This window comes from Urocitellus parryii, chromosome 5, assembly GCF_045843805.1.
Source record: "Urocitellus parryii isolate mUroPar1 chromosome 5, mUroPar1.hap1, whole genome shotgun sequence".
Lineage (NCBI taxonomy): Eukaryota > Metazoa > Chordata > Mammalia > Rodentia > Sciuridae > Urocitellus > Urocitellus parryii.
Window position 1 is genome coordinate 148,973,665 of NC_135535.1, and position 16,931 is coordinate 148,990,595.

General features: G+C 36.3%; 1 protein-coding gene across 1 annotated transcript in view; it reads right to left on the reverse strand.

The window, feature by feature from the left end:
- Positions 1-1,347: 1,347 nt before the first annotated feature.
- Ank3 (ankyrin 3) overlaps positions 1,348-16,931 on the reverse strand; it is a 323,355-nt gene continuing 307,771 nt past the window's right edge. The window contains exons 45-48 of the mRNA XM_077799312.1: positions 16,668-16,751; positions 16,478-16,534; positions 14,928-15,015; positions 1,348-4,743 (exon numbers count right to left, since the gene is read on the reverse strand). Of these exons, the coding sequence (XP_077655438.1) occupies positions 14,947-15,015; positions 16,478-16,534; positions 16,668-16,751 (210 nt within the window). The 3' untranslated portion in view covers positions 1,348-4,743; positions 14,928-14,946. The remainder of the gene's footprint in view (positions 4,744-14,927; positions 15,016-16,477; positions 16,535-16,667; positions 16,752-16,931) is intronic.

Below are 16,931 nucleotides of genomic sequence, written 5' to 3' on the forward strand. Positions count from 1 at the left end.
AATGGGGGTTATATATCTAAAATGGGCTAGTGAGGAATGATGACACAAGTTAGGCCTTAGTGAATGAATCAGTAGAATTGAAGCCATGTTTTCCAATTTGGTCGAGTCTATAAAGAAAATGGTATATAGGGTAACATTTCCTAATCCTGTTCCTTGTGTTTGGATGTTTGTAGATTCATTTATTTATGGACTCCTCACACATTTTTTCAAGTACCTATAAAGTATCAGGCACGATTCTAGATACAATAGTCCTTTCTAACCAATTGGGGATATGCTGCTTCAAGACCCCCAGTGGATTCCTCAAACCATGAATAGTACTAAGCCTTATACATTCTATATTTTTTCCTATTCATCAATGCTTATGATAAAGTTTAATTTGTAAAATAGGTACTGTAAGGAATTAATAAGTAATAAAAGAACATTTATAATAATACATTATAATATTTCAGAGCAGGGTGGACCATGAGTAACTGAAACTGAGAAAGCAAAACTGCAGACAGGAGCGGGGGACTACTGTATTGCACTATGGATGTATCAGAGGTCAAAACAAGTGTCTGAGAGTGTACAATCTAGTGTGGGGACCGGTGTACCTCACAAAGAAGTCTTTTCAAAAGCTAGAAAGTCTATAATTCCACACAGATCTCAGAAATATGCCATTGCTTGAGTTAAATGGCATAAGAGAAATGGTAATCAAGGATGTCGGGGGAAATTAAACAGGGAAGGAGCTAATTTCTGAGATACAATACTAAATTTTATTTTGTCTCTCGTTTGTGTACATGTGCATGAGAAGCAAAAATTTTTATTTGCTTATTTCTTGAATTTGAAGTACTCTTAGATGACATCCTTGGCCTGAAATTCTTTGTCATAGTCTTTAACCACTACACACAACTGCAAGATGCACTTTACAGAGTTAGCCCTCTGTCAATTTTACAGAGACCTACCCATTCTTCTAGTTTTTTATTGTCATCAACCTTAATTAGGTTGATTTGGTGCTCGGCACAAAGCCTCCATCAACTTGACAAACATAGGCTCATTTCAGTTGGATGTAAGCACACATTAAAGATAGACTTGGCACAAAATTTACTTCTGAGTCCAGATGCTGCTTTTCCTATTTTGAAATATAGCATTTAGTCCTGTTAAAGAAATAAAAGCTATCAGACCTATTACTAAGGATGCTCATTAAAATCTATTCTAGTTTTTGTTTAGTGAAGAAGTGACAACACTCACTGCCTTTTGCCACTATTATTAAAAAAAAGGCTCTTGTAAATTTGGTTCAAATCTCAATCTTGGAAATATTTACTTCTAGATTATTTGATCATCAATTCATGACAGAGAAGCAACATATGATTAGGAAATTGTATACCTTTTAATAATATAAGGGTCTCTTCAACAAATCAAGAATACCAAGACTCACCCAGATAAGAAATCAGTTTGGGATTGTTGGCTTCATCAGATACTTTGGGATGAGTTATCATTACTGTGATTTACTTCTGGACTTCTCACATATCCTTGTTGTTCAACCAAACATCAGCTGATGCTCATAATAACAAAGGCAAGCAAACAACTCTTTTTGTTTATTTGCCATGGAGAAAAACTTCAATCTTTATGGTACCCCAAGATAATACTAAAATGAACATGGTGGAACATCAAGATGAAGCAGGATAAGCAGTCCTTATTTACAGAGGAAAGGCTGGCTGCTTAGGCTGTTCAGTGAAGTAGATCCTGTGATGAAATGATCCTGTACAGTGTATGTACCATAATTTGGCAAAACAATAGTAATACTTTAACAAACTCAGTAATTTTGGTAGGAATAGAAAATGGAAAAACAGCAAATATCAGGCATTTATCAATCACAGTCCTTTTTTTTCCCCTTTTTACAGCAATGTCAAAGAAAAAACCTGAATACATTTTTATAAGCTGGCAGGCCAAATACTATTATTAGGAATATATAACATATGCCCCATTCAGTCCATGTATACACATATAAATTATATATACATATATGCAAATAAAATCCTATTATTTTTGATACTTCTGAGTAAATTTAAGAACTTTTTCTTGATCTTAAGCTCTTGATCACACATCTTAAATCATTTTTAGGTATATAAACATAACCACATAATACTTAGACAGGCACATGTCAAGTTTCTAGTTCAGGATAATCACCTTCTATCATTAATTCTTCACTGAAAAGGTAGAAGACACCTGTATTTGGACCCAGGTTTTGCAGAGGTTTTGGTACAAGTTGTTTTGTTTTTTAACCTTTCAGGGATGTCAGTTTGCCTATCCTAAGATGATTTGGCAGAAGGGTAGGACATGTTTTGTTTATTTGGAACACCATGCAAATGTAGTCTAGCTCCATTCTTAATACAAAATAGTTTCTCTATGCTTCTATGTTGATATTGAATCCATTTTGGGAAGAATTCATTCCATTTGGTGATCATCTTTGACAGGCATCATATGATATTGCTGAATGGCTCTAAGTACTCATTTCACTTATGAGGACTACTATTATCAAAAACAGTACCTAATTCATAAAATGATTCTGAGGGCTAATAACTGGAATGTACTTAATTAGAATGGAAAAGGGCATATAGTGAGCAAATTTACTGATGATTGGTTACTGTTAACATGAATACTAGATGCCAGGCTCTGGGCTAGAGTAAGTTAAAAAGAGCCTCTGGCCCCATGGTCCTGTAGAATTTAGAATCATGGAATGAGTGGGTTGAAAACTCCAGCAATGTTCAGGTTAGTTAGGACCCACAAATGTAATAAGTGAGGCTAGGTCTGGGAATGTAGTACCTTTATACCACACACCTGGTTGGAGAGGGTCGGGACAACTTGACCCAATAAGTGGTCTTCTGAATATTCTTGCTAAATCTTGCTTTTCAAGAGAAGTTAGGAACTTGGGTTATTAGGAGAAACCTCCCAACTTAGAAGAACTGGCAACAGATATTAATTAAAAAACAAAATAATTGCTTTATGGGCTAAAAGCCACTGTAGGTAGGGTGGTTCCTGGTTGTATGTGCCAGTTTACAACTTTGTGACATGTTGTCTGTAGTTGACCCAATTTCTCACTTTTGGGAGGCAGCCCAAATAGATTACTTGTCATTTAATCTTTAATTCTTAGTTCCTTCACAAAAATGCACAGTATTTAGATAAGCTGGAAGTCTGCAGAGCAGAATTGAATGTTGGAGACCATCTCTTTAAAGACCACAGAGCTGCAAATAGGACAGGTATATTGGTGTGGCCAGGATTCAGTTGACAAGGGTTTAGATAACTACTTTTTGCCAGAGAACACAAGAACACTGTAGAGCACAGATAGGTGAAGAGTTTTAACACAATTTATTTTATCTTTAAATAATTGACTAGGTCATCCAGTGTCTGGTTTTTCATACATATGTCATTAAAGTTATGTGTCAGTGAATGCTGATTTTATGTGAATCATCAACAAATTAAAGAATTTCACCAAAACCCAAATAAAAATGCCCTTTCAAACACAGCAGCCTTATTAACCTAATATGACACTGCTAGAATGGTTACAAATGATTGGCTTACTGAAAGTTGTCTACATTTCATGGCTGGTACACGATACAGGAATAATTTTATAGCGTGCTGCCATTCTACTAGCTAAGGATTTCTGTTCAGTCCGTTTTAAATCCCCCCAGCTGGGGCCTCTTATGAGCACCATCCACCTCTATAGCGGCAAGCATTTCCCCCTTTTAAGCACTAACAGCATCCCCCCACCCCCTAAAGCAACTACTGCATAGGTTTTTTTTTTTCTATTTTTAGGTCATTTCATTGAAAAATTGGCAATAGCAACAAATATTAGATGAAGGGCTTTGTGTTTACAGATAAAATCTTCTGTGTTGCAGTATACTGTAGTGTTTGCAAAATTGGAAAAGATTTAATCAAAATAAGGTGATACACATGCATCAAAATATTAGTATTCTGAAGAAAAATTTTTTCACAGAACTACAGAATTCCTCATTTTGGGAATTATTTAAATTTGCAGCAGATTTTAAAGATTTGCTTTTCTTTTTAAAATCAAGCTAGCAGTTTTGCATATACAAACATTATAATTGCTAATATACAAGAGTTGGTGAAGAGTCCCCCCCACCCAGAATCCCTCCCTCCTCTTCTAGGGTGAAGTCACTTGAGACTCCTATTATGTTAAATGCATTTGCAATATTCTGTTTGTGTTCTAAGAGGCAGTGCCTTATCAACATTTATTCTATCTGTCTGTTAGAATTTTTACAGTGTTATTATTTACAGCAAAACTATTGATGTTTTAAAAAAGAAACAAATAGTGTTTATACCCTGACAGTTTGGGTCCAAGAAAAATAAGGCGAGCTGTTGTGGATTTAGTAATTTTAGTGTTTCTACTTGATTTGATCATTACATCTCCTTCTGTCTCTTCTGGCGGCAGGAATTTCTTCCTTTTGTAAATGACACCAAATTACTTGAGAGAAACTGTTAACAGCATGGCTTCTTGTATACACTGCATTGCTAATTGCACACGCGCCAATCCCGGAAATGAAAGTGAATTTCCATGCTCTGTAAATTGGCTCATGCTAAATTAAAACGAGTTGTTTTCTTTTTCTGGTTTTCTTTTTGCATAAAAAAAATCATGCCATTAATGTGTCGAAGCAGCAAACACACACACCCTTCTCCATAAATTTTTTACTTCCTTCTGATATTTCTTCCATGAATTTCTTTACCTGGCAGTAAAAACACATGATCCTGTGGAGAAAGAGACAGATATTCGTCAGCGAGTTTAGCTTTCTTTCCTTTAAAAACAAACAAAACTTGCCTGCCTTACTGTTCAGTAGAAAACGTTAGAGAACCAGGGCTCATTCTTTTCTAAAGGGGTGGTTACGCTACCTGCTAAATGCCTCAAAGGATAAGGCCGCAGGGTGTTCTAGAAAGCTCTTGGAAGGCAATAACCTTGCCCCCTGATCTTCATAGAAAATTACTTATGTAGTTGTGATTTTTAAGAATGTGTTGGAAAGACCCTCTCCTTGTTCTGACTCTGAAGCTCAGGTTACTTAGTCAAAAGCCAAAATGATGTGGATGAGAGGTGATCACTGATGTCTCCAAAAACATCAAAACGTATGAGGTCTGGGCACCAAGAGATAGGCATATGGAGTATCTCAATCATTTTTGTAGATTTATATATTCCTCACCCCCCTAAAATCCAACTAATCTTTCAAAAAGGGGAAACAATTTCATTAGTTCATATGAAATTGTTTTGCTTTTCCACAAGGAAATTAAAGACTAATTTCTACCATTGCAAAGAATACAGTTCCCATCTTTGCCTGCATTAGTTATGATGGGATAATTTCATTTGCACTTTATGTGGAGACTCCACTGAGAATGTCTTGTCTTACTGGAATTCCTGCATAAAGCATCAATGTTTTATGGCCGGTCTTAATGTGTCAAAATAAATCAACATTCTTGGCAGAGGTTTTCACTTCCCTGTCCCTGTACCAAGGATTGAACCCAGGGCCTCACATGTGCTAGGAAAGTACTGAACTACATCCCAGCCCATTTTTTATTTTAAGACAAGGTCCTGCTAAGTTGCCCAGGTTGGCCTTGGACTTAAAATCCTCCTGCCTCAGCTTCCTCAGTACGTAGAATTAAAAGCATGCACCATTGTGCCCATCGAGGTTTCCATACTTCGGTGCAGTACTGTTATTTGTATGAATCTTTTTCCATGAAACAAAGTTCTTCCTATATATAGTCATTTTTCCTGGCTCAGTGAAAAATAACTGAAAAACTTGAAGACTTGCCTGATAACAAGACTGCCTCTACAGAAATCCTGAGTAAGAACAATTTTAAGAATAACCCTGTTCACTCCGATATACACAACAAACTATTCTTCACAGATTCAGAAGAACCTTTAGAATTTTGCTTCTCTTGGGGGCCTGAGAGTATTACCAGCCACTTTGAGGTTGTTGACTTACCCCAGACAAGTTTCTCTTTAGATGGATCACCTAGGACACATATGTAAATACATTAGAACAGTACTTCCTTATCTTCCCACTGTGGGTCTGGACTTCCTTTTCTTGTTTTAAAAGTGCTACTGACCTCCATGCCCCAGGTCACTACTGCTTGGAGCCAAGAATACCAAAGTATCATTCCTTCTTGGGTGATTTCAACACCTCCCCCTCTCCCATGACTCTGCAGAAGTTCTAGAGAAGGAAAGTGACTCATTTTGGTAGATCACATTACAGAGAGTGGGCAAATCCAAGTAAGAAGATAAAGATTTTCGCACCTCTGTTTCTACCACTTAGTCCTAATCTTCCAGGCACCAGGCTTCTTAGATGAACCGATGATGTTACTACCACAGGGCTCTCTCCATTTCATTATAATGGAGAGTTGTCAGCAGTTTTCTCTAGTTAAACTTCCCCCCACATTTTATACCTTAATTGGTACATAATTTATAAAGTATACTTCATCTATTATAAATAGTTTGATAATTTTTAGTAAATTTATATAGATGTAAAATCTAACTTGAGAACTTTCTTGTTCATTTCTTCTAATAAATTAATCCAACTTTCCAGATTAATTTCATATTAAGGTCTTTCTCTTCTACATCAGTATGAGCAAACTTTATTTTTCTAGAAATAGTTTCTAAGACTTTAAAAAACCTATTATGTCCATTTAAATTTAGTATGTTCTGGGTGATAGTTAAAAAAGTTGAAGTTACCCTTAAAAATCTCTTGTTCTCAATCATGCAATTAGTTTGTGGGTCCCAACCACACAGGGTATTGTGTTGTGGAATTGGACAAAAATCTTTTACCAAGTTCAGTGTTGTACAAAAAGATTAGAACCTTGGATAAGTGACTTTTTTATAAATAGACACTTTGTATAAACTGTGATTAAAAACACCAACTGAAGGGACAGTGTGAAGGCAGGAGTCATCAATGGCATTTCAGAAACAGGATTCTGAATCGTCTCCCCTTGCTGGGTTTAGATAATGGATATGAGATAGACAGGTTTGATTTAGGAATTCTTTTGTGGATTTGGTATACCTTTTACCTCCAAAGGCAGGAGAAACTAACTCAGAAAGCCAATCATTCATGTAATTTCACAGTGATTTTTTTAAAAGAAACATTTTAAAATACAGAAAAAACAGCAGGTAAATGTTTCTTCACGGTAATTGACAATTCTCAAATATTATACTTCACATCTTCAAGTCATGTGTATAAAGGAACCAAACCTTCCTTTGTAGGCAGTTTTTAGTTCCCAACACCTAGCCTAAAGAAGTGCTATATCTTTAGCAGGATCTGAAGCTCTCTGAAGCCTATCCCCATACAGTTTTTTAAAATGCTCATTAAGGGGGCTGGGGATGTGGCTCAAGCGGTAGCGCGCTCGCCTGGCATGCGTGCGGCCCGGGTTCGATTCTCAGCACCACATACCAACAAAGATGTTGTGTCCACCAAGAACTAAAATAAATAAATATTAAAAAAAAAAAAAAAAAAGAAAAAAAATAAAATGCTCATTAATTCACACTTTTTTTTGTCTTTTGTTTCATAATTTCTAGTGGTTTTTAAAACTGATTGAACAAAAGAATTATCTGGGAAAATTTAAATCCTAATGTCTAGCCCACATTCCATATGGGCTTATGCAGAATTTCTCATGATTAGGCCAAGTACACAATTATTTTAAAATTCTTCAAGTGATTCCAGTGTTCTACTAAATTTGAGAGCTAGTGATGTGCCCTGGAGAAGTGCTTCTCAAAATTTAATATGCAGATAAATCACCTGTGGTGATCTTCAAATGTAGACTTTATCTCATAGGTCAAGGCTAAGCCCAGACATTCTGCATTTCATCGTAACTACATGCCCAGTATCAACTTCATTGTTTTCAAACTTTTTTTTTTTTAAGCTCACAATTTGTATTCACTTGCATCCCCACCTTTTCTAATCATCAGATCTTTCTGAATGCTTCAAGTTTGTTTCAAATGCTCTCTCTATGGAAGGACAGACCCTTGTGATCTATCTTTGTCACCTCTCATTTAGTGTGAGAATTGTCATAGCTTGAGGGAAGAAGCCCTTCTGATACACCTTCCTCACAGCCCACAGAGGACAGATTTCTTTGCTCTAGTTCTTCCTTTCTCCCCATGTCCAGCTGCCTCTTCCTTCCCTTCTCCTGTCTCTAGTCATATGGGCAAGAATATTTTTTCTAAACAATAATTCTAACTACAATTATAATAAACTACAGTTTAGTTTTAAAGTAATTTCCAATTCATGCAGATTTTTTTCTTCAACTAATACCAATAGATGGGGCATTTTTGAGTTTGTTCTTTTCTAGTGACTTGTGGTTAAAAAAATACCTGAAGTTGTAGGGGCCAGCAGGAATAAAGGAAAATAATGGACAAATATTGGCCTAAAATTTTTATGTTTATTGTGTGCCAGGTATTGTTCCAAAGAGGTTAACTCATTTAATCCTAATAACCAAAAGGGATTATGATTTTCTCCATTGTACAGATAAGAAAATAGAGACACAGAGGTTAACAAGAAGCTCCAGGAAATACAGCAAGTGGCAGAGTCAGAATTGGCAGTCAGGCTACCAAACTCTAGGACCTTGCTTTTACCACCCTGAAGCCAAGGCCTTTGGTTAATGAGGTTTTTTTTAATAAGAAAAATAAAAACATATCTATTGCAAATGAATTCTGGGAAAATAAGCTGGGGGAAAGGGCAGGATTCTGAATTTGGAGTGAAGCAATTCAGATTATGGCTCTGCCTTCTTGGTGGCAGATTGTGGATATGGGGGTTAAAATCCAGACCTACCATTAACTGCAGTCTCAGGGATTTTCTCTCATTCATTCGTTAGTAAAACAGATATTCTCATCCCTTTTTAATAATTTTCCAGTGTTACTATGAGAAACAGTGTAAGGAATAATTGAAAATAAACAGTTGAAAGTAAATCCTCATCCATCTCATAAGGATTTCAGTAATACTGCTGTTCTGACTTCTCCCATGTTTTATAATAGTGTCCCAGGCTACTGCTCAGTCCCCCAGCCTCCATCACTCAGGCCATCCAAGGTTCTCTTCTTGGTTTTCTTTTTACTTCATACTAATAAGAATAGCTCATGCTTACTGTGGCCTTAGCAGCTACTATTATTAATTTACATGTATTAACTCAATTTAGTTCTAAAACCAACTCTGAGATAAATTACTATTATCCTTCTATTGGGAAGAGGGTTATTGCTATTCATTAGAGCTTAATTTCAAGCCTCTTGTCTACTCAACTTAGATGAATAGAGGTAAAGAAATTAAGACACAGAAGTAACTTGCCCAAGCACACATAACTAGTAAACTACTTGGTAGTTCCATCCACTCAGGCCACTTTATTTCTAACACCTAACCAAAGGTGGCCGCATTAAGATCTCTAGCTCAGACAGACTTGTTTGAAATCATTAATAATGAGGGTACCGCAATGCAGCATTTATAAAGGCTAGTTCCTCACCTGGGCTTCCTTAATCCTAAATTTGTTTTTGTGGTCTTAGGTTCAATCTTTTTGTTAATAATTACATGTGAGCTAGAAACCCTGATGTCATCACCTTCACTCCCTATGTAGAATTAATCTGATTGTTAGCTAAAATATTCCTCAAATCTGCCTTCTCCTTTCCATTGTCTTATTCCAGTTCAGGCCCTCTTCTTTCTCAACTGTGGGCCTTGAGTTCAAATTCTTTTTTTCCCCACTAACTTCCTCTATGACCTTTTAAACTTCCCTGAAAATGTCCTTTAGGACTTGTTCCTTAGCTCCTTTTCTGCTCACTTCAGCTTTTTCTATAGGTAACCATATCTGTTCTTTAGTGTTCAAAACCCATTTCTTCAGAATCCAACATTATATGTTGAGTCCCATCTTTTTCCTAGAGCTCTAGACTTATCTAAATACTTGGATATGGTCACTTCAAAGTCAAATGAGTTCAAGCCTGTATGCCTAATGCTCTTCTTAAAATCGATTTCTCGGGGCTGGGGTTGTGGCTCAGTGGTAGAGAGCTCTCCTAGCACGTGTGAGGCCCTGTGTTCGATCCTCAGCACCACATATAAATAAATAAATAAAATAAAGATATTGAGTTCCAGTACAACTAAAAAATAAATTTTAAAAAATCCATTTCTCTTCCACTTCTGCTTTCTGTATTATCCAGTTGCTTATACCACAAACCTGGGAGTTCCTCTAGAATTAACCCTACCCCATAGTTAATCTACAAGTTCTATAGATCTTCCTGAAACTACTGCTCAAATCTAGCCCACGTCCACATTATAGCTTAACCAAGCTATAGCAATAACTTCCTAACAGGTCACCTTAATTTTATTCCCTTATCCATTCTCTAACATAGTATGCTCTTTAAAAAAAAAAAAAAAGAAAAAAAAATAGGTCAGGATCTCACTTAGATTGATCTTAGAATGGAGTGTCATCATTTCCTTTAACCTACAGGGCTCTAAGGGATTCTGCATTTCAAAATTTATCTTGTGTCTGCATCACCCTCTCTCTCAAGGTTCTGGTACAATGATTTCCTCAAATGTGGCATACTTTTTTTTTTTTTTAACCTCGGTGCCTCCTACATGCTGTATCCTTGTTAGTTCTCATCATTTCTTTTCCTAGTTGCCATCACTGAGGAGTTCTTAAATGTCATGACTTCAGAGAGACTTTCCTAACTCCCAAATCTGTGTATACATTTTTTTCATTGGATCTTGATTATTTCATTGGAACTTAATTATTTGTCCCATCTCTTTCACATTTGTAGACTAGGAAATCTAGAAAGGCAGGGACCATGGAGGTTTTGTAACTGTTGTATATCTAGCTCTTCTACTCTGAGCCAGGTAGATGGTCTTTGAAGGAATGAATTAAATTAGTCAACTTTTTGACGTCAGATGAGGGACTGCACTATCAAGCTGAGATTCTCTTGGCTTCCATATGTTGAGTGAGAGCCTCAGAATTTTATCAAAGGGGGTTTGGAATGTAGCTATTTGTCAATGTAAGTCTTTGTCATGGCTTTGATCTGAGGATGTTCCCTTGCTCCAACCTCACTAATCGGCCCTTTAATGTTAATCTGAAGTAAAAATCTGGACATTATGGATACATTAAAAATGAAACCATGCTTTTTTTTTTTTAAAAAAAAGGACAAAAAAGTATTTTCCTTGTGTAGAGTATGAAAAAATTTACTGTAAGCTCCTTTGTACAAGTATTTGACTTAAATAGTACTCACATTAATAGAGACTTAAATACAAAATTTAAGAACTTAGGTTTTAGATGAGTTCATTCTTAGTGGTGGGATCTTGGGTAAGTCATTTAACTTTTCCAAATATTTTTTTTTTTACTTCAAAAAACAACCCAATGGCATTTTTTTAGTAATTATATGAGGTAATGTATGTAAAGATTTTTCCTAGTGCCTGCCATACAATAGTAATTTAACAGGAAATCAACTTAATGCATAAACATTTTTAGAAGCTCAGTATGATAGAGTAATGGATTGAGTATCAATAATCTTGCATTCAAGTCCTGTCTCTACCAGTCCTAAGCTGTATGACAGTAAACATATCACCTGACTTCTGAGCTTTATTATTCTCATCTGTAAAGGGTTGCAAGTAAAATTGGCCTGGCCTGCCTAAACATTTATTTAAAGGATTACACAAAAATATTACCTTGTAATCTATAAATAAACTTACACTATATAGAAATCTTTGCCATTAAAAACAGGATGAGCTGGGCACGGTGGCAGATGCCTATAATCCAAGCTGCTCCAGCGGTTGAGACAGGAGGATCAAAGCCAGCCTCAGCAATGGTGAGGTGCTAAGCAACTCAGTGAGACCCTGTCTCTAAATAAAATGCAAAATAGGGCTGGGGATATGGCTTAGGGGTTAAGTGCCCCTGAGTTCAACCTCCAGTACTAACAACAACAAACAAACCAGGATGGCTGTGACTCCATATTAAAGAAAAGCAGGTGTGGGGTTTAGATAGCTGAGAAGTCAACTGGCTCTAGAATGTGAAATAAAAATTTCTGAGATTCTGTCAGAGATTCAGTGAAACTGGGCAGCATTTCACTTGCTTAGTTGTTTTATTTTAAAAGGAAAGCAGCCAGCAGGACTGTAAAGACTTAAATATATTTGCAAATTGATTTTTTTTCCAGAGTATTACATTCAATGTCCGGGAATTCCAGGCAATATTCTGGAACTCAATTCCTAAGTTCACGTAATGGAAGGTAAAAATCACCCTGGAAAGTAGAATTAGGCCATCTGCCACATGACTGTTCATTCCATCTGACATGTTGTTTGCTTTCTATTGAAATTATTTTCACATTCATATGAGTAATCTACTGGAATTTCTGTTTCTTGAAGGCAAGTGAACATGACAACTTTGCAATACTGGAGATCAAACCCAGCGCCTCACACATACTAGGCAAATACTCTACGACTGAGCTATACGCAGCTTTCATTTTAAAATTTTATTTTGAGATGGGTTTTTCTTAGTTGCTGAGGGTCTTGCCAAGATGCTGAGGCTGACCTCAAATTTGAGATCCTCCTCTCTGTCTCTTGAGTAACTAGGATTGCATGCGCCACCATGCCCAACTCTGACAACCTCTTTACATAGTGATTATTTATAATCATAAAACTTCTTGTATATTAAGTAACCAAGTAGTTTCTATATTAACATGTTCATGTGGAAATTTAAATTTAATTTAAAAAGCTTAGTACCATCAATATATTCTTTTGGCATTATTTATTCACAAATCCTAGGTATATGTCACTGTAGAAAAATGGCTCAGTTGGTATTAGTGATCTTTCTGATTCTTTCCCACTTGGAATTTGTGTATATGACTGAACAAGTTGCTAAACTCTCAGGGTTGTACTGAAATGGACTGAACCTTCTTTTATTTCATTTAGCACTTAGAGTTGTTTGATTCAAGATACCAAACTCAGTATTTTAGAAATCTGTTATACAAATTAGTCTTTTACCAGTTCAATAATACAACACGCATGATAGATGGGCTCTTATTAGACACTGCTACACTGATGTCATCCTGAATTTTATTTATCATCCTTCTTATCAAATAAAAAGCCAGAAATGTCCAAAGGCTAGCATGTGCATGTGCAAGAGTCTCTCAACAGATGTCACACTCATCCATTATTGCTCCCTCCAGTTCATTTCTAACTTGCATCTGGAGTGAGTAATAAAGAAAAGAAATTGGGTTTATATTCCACCCTTGCCTTAAGACTTTTAGATTTAGGGTGAAGATCAGAATCCTTAAAGAGACAAATAATCCTATTCATCCATTAAAACAGCCCACATGTGACGGCCCTAATAAATGTTGAGAATATGGGCACTGAAAACAGATTATTAGGGTTTCCATCCTATTTCTGCCACTTTTTCCCCTCAATGCCATCAAAACTGATGTGATTGATTAGTTAAGTTTGGTTACCATTAAATCTCCCAAATGGATCAGTTAGGGTTAATACCATGTTAAGTGTTGCTTACCAGTGAATTCTGTGCTCGGGTAGAAAACCTCATAGGAGGTGAAATAAGAGTGAATAAACAAATGATAAAATATGAAGGGGGAGAAACTAAGAATTTAGGAGGGTCTTAGTATCCTCACATATAAATTTAGGCATACCAAAACTAGATTATTTCTCAGTTCCTTACCTGAGCACACCAAATACCAGTATTTTCAGTAGGTACAAAACAGCAAATACACGAAAGTAAAAACTGTCCATGGGGCTTAGAAGATAAAAGTGAATGGCCCTAAAGACAAGATTCTGCTTTCCTTTCAGAGTTATAGGGAACTTTCAAAATTGTTTTTTCACCTCAAATGCCCCTTTTAAATTTTTTTCCCACTATTGGGGATTGAACCCAGGGTCTGGGATTGAACCCAGAGCCAGACAAGTGCTGTACTACTAAGCTACATCCCCAGCTCTTCTTATTTTGAGACAGGGATCTCACTTAATTGCCAGGCTCACCTTGAGTTTATACTCCTCTTGCCTCAGCCTCCTCACTAGCTGGGATTGTAAGTGTGTGCAACCATGCCCAGCACCCAAATGGCCTTACTAATTGTAGCCAAGTAGAAAGAAACAGGTCAATGTAAAAATTCAGAAAAACAATATTAAAGAAAAGTAATGTCAGTTGTAAAGTCTAGAAAATTTAAAGAAAGTTCACTTATTAACATTTAAAAAAAAATAAAACAGCTGAGTACAGTGTCACCTGCCTATAATCCCAGTGATTTGGGATGCTAAGGCAGGAGAATCGCAAGCTCAAGGCCAGCTTAGGTATTTAGTGAGAACCTTGATAACTTTGCAAGACCCTTTCTCAAAAAAGTACTGGGGATATAGCTCAGTGGTAAAGAACATGCCTAGTCAGCATGAGACCTTGAATTTAAGCCCCAGTACTCAAAACAAAACAGCGTTCCATTTAATTAACATATTTTTTTGTTTTTAATATAAAACAAGAACTTGACTTATTTTGACTTGGTACTATCTTTCAACCAAAAGTATATCCTCAGATGCTAAAATTGTGAAAGCCTAATTAATACAACTCTGAAGAGTACACTTGTGAGAATTATTTGTTGCTGAATAATCTTCCTGTTAGATTATATATGCTTACTGCATTTCATAGTGAGCTTCTGCTCTTGCAGGAGACTAAAAAATTACTATTTACTTTTGCAGACATCATTTATATTTAAATTCCTGCCTAATTTTCAAGGAGAGAATTTATGGATTATAATTAGAGTGAAGTGTGTGTGTGTGTGTGTGTATGCCTCCAAAAACATAAAAAGAAAGTGAACAACTCATTGGATTTTTCCAAGTTGAAATTCAGTGAAAAGGATGAAGGGGAAGATCTGAATCACTTTTTTTTAGGGAAATTTAGAAGCTTCAGAGGAATTCAAGTCCCTCTCTCTTGGATAGGAGCACACTTCACACCTTGACTGACCGTTCACTGTTAGGAGTGGCTCTTCTTTTCCACATGCCGTATTTCTTTCTTCATCTTCACCTTATAACCTTCTCCCTGCTTTAAAAGGAATGTACATGTTAAGATTTTGTGGTGAAAGAGTTTTAGTTATAGTTTCCACTCCGGTCCCTGGAAGCTGGATTAGGATAAATGAAACTGTTTAAAGCACTTTGTTACTTCAAGTCCAAAAAGACATACAATCTCTTTGGCTTAACCACACAGCTTAGCATCATGGAAGCAAGCAAAAGCACCATAAAGATAAATATGAGAGAACTGTGCTTCACAATAATTCAGGTTAGTGATACATTTAAAAAAAATCTACAAGAAATTGTTATTAAAGCTCACAAGACAACCAAACCCCAATTAAAAAAAAATCACAATTTGTGATTTTTTAAGCCAGCTGAACTTCAGTTATCTGATATAATGAGAAATAAATTTCCTCAGTAAACCACTAATCAAGAACTGAATAACATGGAAATGCTATAGATATGAGGGTCTGTTCTTCTTCTGAGGTCTGTAGAATTACCAAGACAGTCCCCTTGTTCCTAGACCAAGGAGGCACTGATTTTCCATAAAACAAGATCTTTCTTCACTGAACCCCAGGAACACATTTCTCTTTAGAGTGAGGCTTTTGCACAAATACTACTTTTTATCCTATATGTAACAGAAAATATCCTTTGATTTTCTTCTCATGTAGTCCTGAGAAATTTTCACTTTTTTCTTATGTAAACATAATCTTCGAAATAAGAAAGGGTAGAGATGGAGTGGTAGTTCAGTAGTAGAGCGCTTGCCTAGCATATATGAGGCACTGGGTTTGAACCTCAGCACCATATAAAAAAATAAAGGTACCGTGTCAATCTACAATTAAAAATACAAAAATAAATAAGAAAGGGTAAAAATGTGGGAAACAAATGAAACATAACTAGATGTTTTCTTTGAGAGATGGGGCTTTACTGGGTGAACTGCACTGCTCAGTGTTGAGTCTGGTTTTGTGACTGGCACATTGGAAATAGGGAAACCTAAAGAGGGGAACCTCTTTATAGGCAAAAATGTAATTCAGATTTCCCCATAGAATATTTTGGAAAGAGAAAATGTGTGGATCTGATATCAGGATTGTGAACTGAGCTTTTACCACCCAGCTATTCAACTCCTGTCCTTTGGAGTGTACTCGATCCATTTCCCAGGCAGGCACTCAGTTGAAGGTCAGTCCTGGTTAGGGCTTGGCCACTCCCAAGGAGGGTTTGTAGGTGGCAAAAGGTTTTATTATCTTCCTCTTTCAAACTAGCATATTCTGTCACCAAAAAATGAACTCATCTTTGTGAAGGAAGATAGTAAAAAATATATAACATTAAGGAATGTTAGGAAGAAAAGCCTTTTAATTTGACCCTGGTCAAATGCATATATCAAAAGCAGCAAATGCTTCAAGCTGCCACACTGCAGATGCCAGTCCATTAGCAGCTTTTTTATGGAGTGCACAAAGCTTTTATCATCTACTTTTTCCTTGGCAGTCTCTCTGCATTACCACTTCATCCTGTTTTCTCTCTTGTGGGATAATTCGTCTTATTACTTTCCGAGTGATCTGCAGGAAGCAATAGTGAACAATAGAGATTTTTCTGTTTCAAGAGGTGACCTTATAGTATGAAAATCATGTGATTTTAATGCAGAAAATTTAAATTCCAAGAGAAGCATAAAACTCATTGATGATTAATTACTTTTCTGGTGATGAGGTTGCCTTCTTCATCAGTGAATTGTTCTTCTGTGACAGATTCACCAGGAATGTTTTTTGCTTCCTCTCCCTAAAGGATGTGGTATACAGGTTAGCAACATACTAGAAGGAGAGATCTCCACACCACTCCAAAAACCACACACATGCTCTGGAATTTGAGAAAAGGCAGTAGCGAATTCTACTTGCTACTCCAACATGACAGGGAAAGACTGGCTACACTGATGGTTATTTTGAAGCCAACAATCTTCAA